Raw genomic sequence first — 10,424 nt, forward strand, 5'->3', positions numbered from 1 at the left:
TAAGGAGATAGAGGATCTCCTTGATGGAGACCACGTCCACCCTTGAAAAAACCTTTAGCGACACCATTCATAACCACAGAATACCAAGGTGTAGTAACACATTGAGCTAACAATTGACAAACCTTCGGGGAAAACCCAAAAGCTTTCAAAATATGACTTAAAAAACCCCAGTCAATAGTGTCATAAGCTTTTGCAAAATCAATTTTCATCATAATATTACCTCCTCTAATAGGCTTGTTTATATCATGAATAAGCTCCTGAGTAAGACTAATATTTTCAAAAATACTTCTACCAGGCAAAAAAGCACCCTGTTCCATAGAAATAATCCTACTGAAAACTGAAGTAAATCTGTTCACTAAAATTTTAGAACAAATTTTATAGACCACTGAACACAGACTAATGGGCCTAAAATTCCCAAATGACGTTGGATTCTGAACTTTAGGAATTAAGACAATAAAAGAGGTAGAGTAAAACCTTGGTGAGACAGCCCCGCCAAAAAAATCACTAACTGCTTCCAATAAATCTTGATACACCAAGGACCAACAATGCTGAAAAAAATCCGAGCCAAATCCATCCGGCCCCGAACTACTATCCACCGGAATAGAAAAAAAGTGCATCTTTTACTTCCCCAACCGATGGGATACTACCAAAAAATTGATTTTCCTCCTCCGAAACTTCCTCAGAAATTAACCCAACCAGATCTGGCACAGAACTGTTTGCTTTAGCTTTGAGGAAATCCTCAAAATAAACACACGCAGCCTCATGGATATCTTCAGGCGAGTTAAGCACTCTGCCATCAGAGAGCTTCATTTCTACTACCATATTATGTTTGTTATTCTGCAAAGCTTTAAAGAAAGCAGTCGAAACCTCACCTTGCGATACCCACTTTTGTTTAACTTGTTGAGCAATACGAGACTCTTCCCTTTGTAACCAGACATCAAGCTCAACCTTGTTCGCTAAAACATCAGCTTCTACATCCTCTGAGTAACATTCTTGAAGTCTTAATTCACCTTCCTCCACTTTAGCTTCTAACTCTTTAATATGCTTTCCTGTCCAGCCAAACACTTCCTTGTCCCAAGATTTAAGAACCAATTTTAACCTCTTCAATTTAGCAGCTAGCTTCCACAAACCCGTACCATTAACCTCCACCTGTCAAGAACTAGAAACACATCTCCAAAAATCTTCATGATTAGTCCACATATATTGAAATTTAAAAGAGGTTTGACCATACCTAGCAGATGAAACCAAGTGACCCAATACCATAGGGGAGTGATCTGAAGTCCTCCTAGGAAGATATTGAATTCTACCCGACGGATAAAGATCCTTAAACTTGGAATTACATAAAGCTCTATCCAGTCTAGCCCATGAACGCGCCATTCCTAATCGTCCGTTACACCAAGAAAAGCCATTACCTGAAAAAGGCATCTCAACAAATCTGCCATCATCAATAAAGGAACAAAAATCCTCCATTGCAATAAGCATCCTAGGATTTCCCCCTCTTCTTTCATTATCATTACAAATGACATTAAAATCCCCAATAATCACATGAGGAAACTGTAAATTATTAACACCAAGTAAATTAGACCACAAAGGCCTCCGATCTAAAAACCGACACTTTGCATAAACCGAAGAGATCAATAAGCTAGAGTTAATAAGCATAGTAAGGTGCTGATCCGAAACACCCATAACCTCCACCTTCAAACCAGCCTTCCAAAAACACCAAAGCTTACCTTCTTGATTTGCATTAGAAAGACACTCATCAAATTCAAGAAACGTCTTCCAATAATTCAACTGAGAATCATCCCTAAACGGTTCTGCAATAAAAAGAATAATAGGCTGCAGCTCACGTACAAGCCCCCTCAAACGTTTCCTCGAGGTACCAAGGCCACGGATGTTCCAAAATAACAATTTATTAATCAAGGATTCTACTTAGAGGGCTTGCTAGGAACCCTATGGGACCTACGTAACAAACGCTTACTTGGAGACTTCCTAACTACTAAATCAGAATCAGAAAAATCATCTTTTTGTTTACCTGGGTGGTGATACTTACCTTCATCCTCAGATTTGGACTCCATCTGCAAATCTACCGTGTCTATCTGCACCTCTCCTTCTGCTACTGGGATATTCCCGCTTGACACCACGTCAATTCTGGACTCTAGCTGCACAGCATCCTCCGCTACAGATGATGTCTCGATGAATTCCACCCTTCTTGGTTCTAATTGGCCACCCACTACAGCATCGTCTTTCTGCACAGCAACATCCACTACTGGAATTGGCTCGATGAATTCCTCCCTTCTGGGTTCTAAATGGCCACCAACTCCAGCAGACATCTCCTGAGTTATTATTGGTAAAAAGACCAACTCCTCCGCTGGTAAAGTCCCGCTAGCCTCTCCACAGATCAACCTCTGCTCGGGGGCCTCCATTTCTGCGATAACACTCTCAGACCCCAACTTCGACTTCCCTACATCCTTGCCACCATCCAAGACCGGCACCTCAATCTCAACATCTTCCAAAGCCAAAACAGGGGACTCTGTGGTTTTCTCCGAATGATCTGTAGTCTTCGCATCATCTTCTTTATCTTTTGGCACCCAGACTTTACTTGACTTAATCACCTTCAAACTCTTGCTGCTCTTTCCTTCTTTCTTGTTTGCCTTACATGTCTTTACGTTATGCCCTTGCACCTTGCACACGGAACAAAATGCAGGCAGTGTTTCATACTCAATTTCTTGGAAAATGCTTGTAGGATGTCTCGGTGTCCCAATCCAAATGGAATGAATCAGCTCATGATCGATATTCATTAGAACACACACCCTTGCACCATCGGTATGAGTTGCACAGCGTGTCGCATTATCTCTCCTTAAAAAGATTCCAATCAGTGCAACTATATTCCGCAAGAACGCTTCTTGATAAAGATTCGGAGGTAATCCGGGCAACATGATCCAAACTGGAACCAATGATGGTTCGTCATCTTCAGTAAAATCAGTAGACCATTGAAAGGGTCTATAAGCAACCCCTTCAATATCACAGCTTTCACGGGACAATGATTTCAAGAAATCATCTTCATCTGAAAATCGCACAAAGACATTCTGAGCCTTCCGCATAGCTGAAACGACTGGCTGTTTCGTTAATCCCCATCTGCTATGAATGAACCCTCTGATGCGATCCAAAGAAGGTCTTTGCCTTAAGAATTTTAAAACCATAGAGAACCGAAAAGGAACAGCCGAACGATCCAACTCCTCCTTAGTAAATTGCACAAAGAATTCACCTTCAACACATTTTGGGGGCCTGAATGGTATTGAGACCTCAGGGAGAGCCTGAGGAACCTGGGAAACCAATTCCGCAAACGTGCGTGTCTTTGCATGCGACGTGGGGGGAGGGGGGGGGGCTGGCAGCCCCCGGAACCATCCATGCACGTAATAGACTGACTAATCTAGGACGGAACTCCAGAATCAAACTTGAAAATCTTGGAGCATTCTTGGAGCATTCTTGGACCACAGTCCATTGGCTTCATATATATATATGAAGCCATAATATCACCCAATTTGATCATTCTCAGTGATTTTTACTGCACCGAATTTTTGTCGTAATTGTTTACTCAATTAAAAGTTAAACTAGCGATCTGCAAAAATCCCTGCAAATAGTTACTTTTTTCGGCGATTTTTTTCCGCCACAATTGTTCAAAAATCGAAGGAAATGGCCTATCCGTTTAACATTAAATAATTGGAAAAAGTCAATTGCGATGATATATATCATTGCAAAAAGTTAATAAATCACTGGAAATGCCTTGATATTTTCCAGCAATTTTCAATTATCGTCGCAATTATGTTTTTCCAACGGGTAATTGTGGCCGAAAATGGATATTTGCGACGATTTTCTGTGGATATTTCTCGATGGTTTTCTTATGTATTTTGTAAAAGACTTTTTCCAATGCTTTTTAATCGTTGCTAATAACCATTACATGTGTTTTATAGGGAAAAGTTTCGCCGTAAAAAGTCAAATTTTGCGATGATTTTCCTATCCGACCAAAATAAGGTGCAGCTACAGGAGTTTTTTTTTATTTTTTATTTTTGCATCGACTCAAATCGTTGCAAAAGGTAAAAAATTCACTGCAAATAACTGAACAGTGAATTACACATCAGCATTTCGAATACATTGCGTTTTATTTTAGCGGTGAAAAAAAATTGCTACAAATAAGGACTAATTGCAGTGATTTTTTTGCGTCAATCTTAAAATCTCTGGAAAATGCCTATTTTTTGTAGTGATAAATAGCACAACAATACACTAGGACAACACATAATATAAATCTGTCAAAAAACATACCATCCACGCCCTGCAATCCAAACCAACACATCCAATACATGAAATATACCCATACAATTTGTACACCTACACCACACATTCACAAAGCTTTACAAGCTTCATACACATACCACACATTCAATACAAGCTTCTTTAGTCAACCTAATACATCACTCTTTATAATTTATCATGGTCAATGCATTAAATATACAAAATCTATCGAATTAAAAACCTACATCATTATCATGGTTTTTAAACTTCACTATAACTTCATTATTTAATCCCAACACTTCAAGACATGCCATCTCAATCCAACTTGATGCATTAACATCAAACCATTGGATGCTATGTGACTTGAGTGGTTGAGCATGGAGGTTTGATGTTTTGTTTTTGGTGTAGGGGCAATGATGGTGGCTCTAAGTATGGCTTAAAGTGGTGGATGGCACTATTGGTAGGGTGGTTCATAGTTGAGTATGCGTGAGCTTGGGCCTTTGGGTGGAAAACAACGATGGAGACTTGTTGTAACAGTGGGGCTGGTCTATCGAAATGTAGGGGAGGCCATGGTGGTGGCTGGCCGTGGACAGTGAAGAAAGAAGATAGAAAGTTGGCCTTGCAATGTGGCTGTGTAGTAATGATGGAGGCAAAGGGGCTTTGGGCTGGGCACAAAGGAGTTAGGTTCTTGGTGTGAGGGAGGAGTTGAGAGAAATTTTGATGAGGGGAGAAAAACATCGGTGACTGGGCCTGTGACGAAGCACGATGACAAAGAGGGGAGAACATGAGAAACAAAGAGGGAGCAGTGTTGGGCTGGGTGTAGGTTGTTAGGCGTGGGGTGGCACCCCGGCATGAAGTAGTGGCCCATGGCGGTGCTCTATTGAGATGTTGGTTGAGTTGTGATGATGAGCGGTGGATGGTAACAAAACAGAGGGATCAAGAGGAAGATGCTAGGAGGGGGAGAGAGAGAGAGAGAGGATCTGAGCATGAGGGCGATAGGGCAAGAGGGAGGAGAGGTTATCACTAACGAGGCACAATGGTGGTTGCTTGCGGTGGTTGGGACGACATTGCTGGCTAGCCGGGGGGCACAAGAAAAGAAGAAGAGGAAGAAAAGGGAAATTAGAGGGTTTTGTTCAGAGAACTACCTAGCTCTACAACTTGGAGTTCCAATAGAGATTAAATCTTATGTAAATGAAAATAACTAAGCAAAAGAAGCGGAGAAATGAAAAAAAAAAATGGAATGAGACTATTTAAAAGTCAACTTTGTTTATTGATAAACAAATAATATTTTTCATCATACAATAAAATGATGAGTTTTAGTAAATATCTTTAAGAGAAATAAATCCATAGAAATAAATAGAGTTTTTAACATAATTTAAATGATGATTATTAAATACTATTTCTAAGGAAATAAAATATTTTAAATAAAGATGATTTTCTAAAATTATATTATTTTCTAAACTCCAAACATTAAAGAGGATGACTTAAAAACTTAAACTTGGTCCAACAACACTAAAAATATCCAATTTAAATAATTATGGACTTTTAAAATATTTGGAGGATTTTAAAATATTTGGTTCTGTATAATAATCATTCGTAAAATTAAAAATGAGAATTCGAGATTAAAGACATTTAGGCGAGGCTTATGACCAACCTAAGAGAAAAAGGAGTGGTTCGTCACAATTTTGTATTGTGACCCAAACTTAGAAGGGCCGTAGAGTTTTATTATAGTCTCATAGCATTTTCATATCCAATTATTGGATTATATATTATGTTTGAATTTCACGTTTACTATCTACTGTTGAAACAGAACTTCATTTGTACGAATGCATACGACATTTTATGTGCAGAACGACTTAGTTGCTATTCGAACAATATAACATTAACATAGGATGTTTGAATCGTTACGATATTAGTTTGAACTACAAGTATTCATCCCATTCGGACACATACCTTTTTTATTTGAACGAACCTACTTTTATTCGAACGTAAATATTTTAACCAAAATAACATTCAAACGGGAATAACAAAGCATTTGAATGCTAATCACTCATATTTGAACTACATAGCAGCATTACTCTATTATGCTCGAACGAAAAGGCAATACGTCCGAACCATTTACAATCACATTGTTCTAATGATTATAACCCTTATTTGAACTTCTTTTAATCAGGAGTTTTCTTTTTCGAAGAATTCAAATTACTATTTGAACTATAACTGCACACCATCGAGCCATATACTATCTTGTCATTCGAACAGAAGTCAATCTTATTCGAATGGGCATGTCCTCAATATTCAAACAACCTCACATCCCCTTCAACCCATTTGAGCGTGACTAAAGTTTTTGAATAATAGCCTCATATCGTAACAGTTTGAACAATATTCTATGTTCGAATGAAAGTTGGTCGTTTGAATATTTTTTTCAGATGAAATGTCTTAATACCAAAATTTTTTTTCCGTTAAAATGAACTTAAAACAGGTTGGAGAAATTTCGTCTGAAAATATATTTTCTGGGATGATTTGTTCTGACCCCAGATTGTCTTTTGTGATAGACCTATTGGGACAAATTTTCATCCCTAATTGTCTTCGGGGACAAAATCCCACTTTTTTGGGACCAAAATTTTCAAACCAAACGAGGGTTTATTTGGTATGTTGTAGTGAATATATTGGAGATCATTGGAGGCAGTACTTGGGATGAAGATTGGACAACATCATGAACAAGATTATCCTGGCCGGACCTTGATCTCTCGGTCTTTATTTATTCAAATGATTTATGTCAAATTTTTTTTTTTTTTTAAAAATAGTCTTTTAAAAAGTCACGTGGTTTAGCTGTAGTAGAGGTCGGCGACAAGTGCGCAACAAGGACGAGTTTAATTAAATGATGCTTCAAGAAAGTTTTTGAAAGGCTTCACCCTTGCTAGCTATAAGCTGTAGCTAGTACTCTTTTCTTGTCACTTTATAATTCCGATTCTCATAGCCATAAATAGGCCACGCTCTTGCAGAAATTACACAAGCCAGCCAATTACTTTATTCTTTCTTCTTCCCCAAACCTGTGTCTCCATCGTTATAACCTTGTTGGTAATAAAAAGAAAATGGAGCAATCCAATTGTGGTGTGCTCCTAAGCGAGTTGTCCATGTCCGACGACCAGATCCTGAATCAAATTCGTGAAACCCATGTTCCTGTTCCTAACCAAAATATTCCTTGCGCTGATCTTTTCGATGCCATTAAAAGTTTTCTTTACCTTGCAACCCAAATTGTTGACAATGCTTTGCTAGTATGTATATGTGTCGTGTGTGTGTGTGTGTGTGTGTGTGTGTGTGTATATATGTTAATCCTAGGTACCGTTCATATCATTTCTAAGATTTGTCTTCGATTCTTTTTTCCTTTAAATTCCATTCTATCTTCTACCCCGAAAGATGGGACCCGTTCACATACTATAACATTGGTAAAGAGATGAACACTAGGATTTAAGATATGTGAACGAATTAGGGGATACAAGCAGAGACTTTATCGCTTTCTGTTCTTTTCTATATATCTAATAATTACTTGACTTTCAATAGGGTGCTGGAGGACTGGAGAACCTGGAGGAAGCGGCTGTCTCGACCACCGGTGACCTCAGCCTACTTCCAGGCATACTCGACCAACTTTCCACTGTGGTAATTACAACAACTACCATAAAAAAAAATATCTTTGGTCATTAATGCATCATCGTATATATAGTTATAGTAGTATTAGAATTTTTCCATAATAAGAAACATGTAAATATGTAATGTCAGCTGAGACGCAGCGCTCCGTGTGGGGAAACTGAACTCAAAAACACATCAATGTCCATACTTCGTAATGAGCTCCCAAGCTTTTCATGGACTGAAAAAGCAGTGCTGATACTTACTGCTTTTGCTGTGGAGTATGGAGATTTTTGGGCCCTTGTAAAGTTACAGTCGTTCGACAGACTTGTGGAATTAGCTAGTGGGAGTCACAAAACGTGAACCTACGACTATAAACTGCCCAGACCTTATAAAATGCGAGAAAGAGATTGGTGATATTAGTTATTTGATCAAGGACACGTTGGAAGCAATCAAATGCATTATTGAGTTCGAAAGGCAATCTAAATGGGCTGATACCAAGGGAATCAAAACTGCATTGTTAACCACTGTCACGGACAGTATCCCATTGCATGTCTACTGGGTAATTGTAATACCCCATATTTAAGTGTTTTTTTTTATTGAAAGATTATTTGTTATTAATTTAAAAATTTATTCTCTTGTTTTAAAATTGGTTGGATTTTTAGTGGGTTTATTTTTATGATTTTAATTTTGTAAAAATTATTCTGAAGTGCTTTCTAATAATTGATTATTATAATATATTTAAATTGTTTTTCATATTAGATTAACTTATTGTTGAGTTTAATTATTTATTTTTTTCATTTTAATCATTACGTTTGAATTATTTTATTTTACTTACTGTTTTAAAACCGTTTCCATTGGATCATTTTTGTAACTCAAGATATGAGGATTGGACCTTATTTCTTTCCTTACATTTTCTCTTTCCTCTTTTCTTTTTCTTCCTTTTTCTTTTTTCTTCCTTCTTTTCTTTTCTTTTTCCTGGCCTCTTCCCGCGCGGCACGTCTCTCCCTCTCCTCTCTCCATCCGTTCCTTCATCCACCCAGCCCGCCGCTGTGCGCCGGCGGTGATCGACACCGCCCGGCCCTCCGTCCTCCCCAGCCACCGGCGACCACGACCCTGTGATTTCAGCCCCTAAATCGCTGCCGATAGCCCCCACGCACCACACCAAGCCGCGGCACTCCTTACTCCGCTGCGCTGCCGTCGCGCCACCTCCGGCCACCATCTTCTCACCACATCATTCTCGACCTCCTGGCAACCCAATGGACCCAACCCCATCTCCGATCTGTCACCGGTGAAGCCCCACCATCAATATTTCCGTTTTGGGTATTTTAGCCTTCGACCGCCCTCTACGCCGCCACCCACGGCCAACCACCACCACCACTAGCTTCACCAACATCCTTAAGCCTTACCATATCAATCTCGGGTCTTCGTTTACACCCGTTCAAAAATGAGTTTTTGAGACCCACGGCCACAGTGCATTTGGCACTGTTTTGTTGCCGTGTTGCCACTTCTAGTACCTCTGTGATCTTTCAAAAATTATATTATAGCATTGTAAGTATTTTCCTAAAGAACTTTTGAGATTTAAATGTATTTCTGCGCTAATTCATTTTACTGTGAATTTGTTGGTTGTGCCGGACTGAGTCCGAGGAGTAAGGGGGTCGGTTGGATTGGATGATGGAGTTGTTTGTGTGAGATTGGTTTATATTATGAAATTTGTTGGCTGTTTCGAATTTGAATATTGGTGGTTCGAGTTTGACGATGGTCATGGTGAATATTGGAGATTTTTAGGAAGTGATGATATATTTTGGGATTATGAGGGTTTTAAGTTTTGCGATATTAAAATAGGTTATTTTAGAAGTTTAGGATTAAATATCGAAATCCGTGATTGATTGAAAACTTATGGAAATTATGTGATTATTTTTATAGGTGACGATTTATATTCGACTCGACATTTTTTAGAAAAATTCGGAAAAACTAAGTTGTCCAGGTAAGCGGGGTTTCTATGCTAGGCCTTACACGAATTATTGAGACTGAGATTGATTTTCTGAAAACTTTGCATATTTTTATGATGAAATGAGAACTTGGGAAAAACAAAACCAACATCGGTCGTTTATTTGCATACTTATGAAATTGGTGTGGAAAAGGAAAAATATGTTCTGACATGCATTGTGTAGACATGAGCTAAATTTTGTCATGTGGTTTCTGAAATCTGAAAAAGTAGCGATATTGAGAATATGAAAAGTTGTGCATTTATTTATAAAGATGTTCTGGATTTTATGATCAGTGTGGGTAAACTGTCTGATTCTGTTTTGGTACTCTGTATTATTTTGATATAACATCTGAAAACCTTTGGCATGGTGTACTGGTTTTCGTATCTGACTATGTCTCTGCTCTGCTCTGTTTGGGTTGGTACCAACTTCTCTGTCTCTGAGTGCACCCACTTTGGAAACAAAGTGGTTTTATTGTGGTCTTTTCGCACACTCGGGGCTCCGAGAAAAATAAGGGAAAGA

General features: G+C 38.6%; 1 protein-coding gene across 1 annotated transcript; it reads right to left on the bottom strand.

The window, feature by feature from the left end:
* Positions 1-588: 588 nt before the first annotated feature.
* On the bottom strand, positions 589-7,352 carry LOC118349693. The gene is made up of 5 exons (XM_035695226.1): positions 7,341-7,352; positions 2,051-3,323; positions 1,731-1,814; positions 1,261-1,412; positions 589-1,149 (listed from the first exon to the last, which is right to left on the bottom strand). The coding sequence occupies exons 1-5, from the start codon at positions 7,350-7,352 to the stop codon at positions 589-591; spliced, it is 2,082 nt and encodes a 693-aa protein (XP_035551119.1).
* Positions 7,353-10,424: the final 3,072 nt, after the last annotated feature.

This window comes from Juglans regia, chromosome 10, assembly GCF_001411555.2.
Source record: "Juglans regia cultivar Chandler chromosome 10, Walnut 2.0, whole genome shotgun sequence".
Classification (NCBI taxonomy): Eukaryota; Viridiplantae; Streptophyta; class Magnoliopsida; order Fagales; family Juglandaceae; genus Juglans; species Juglans regia.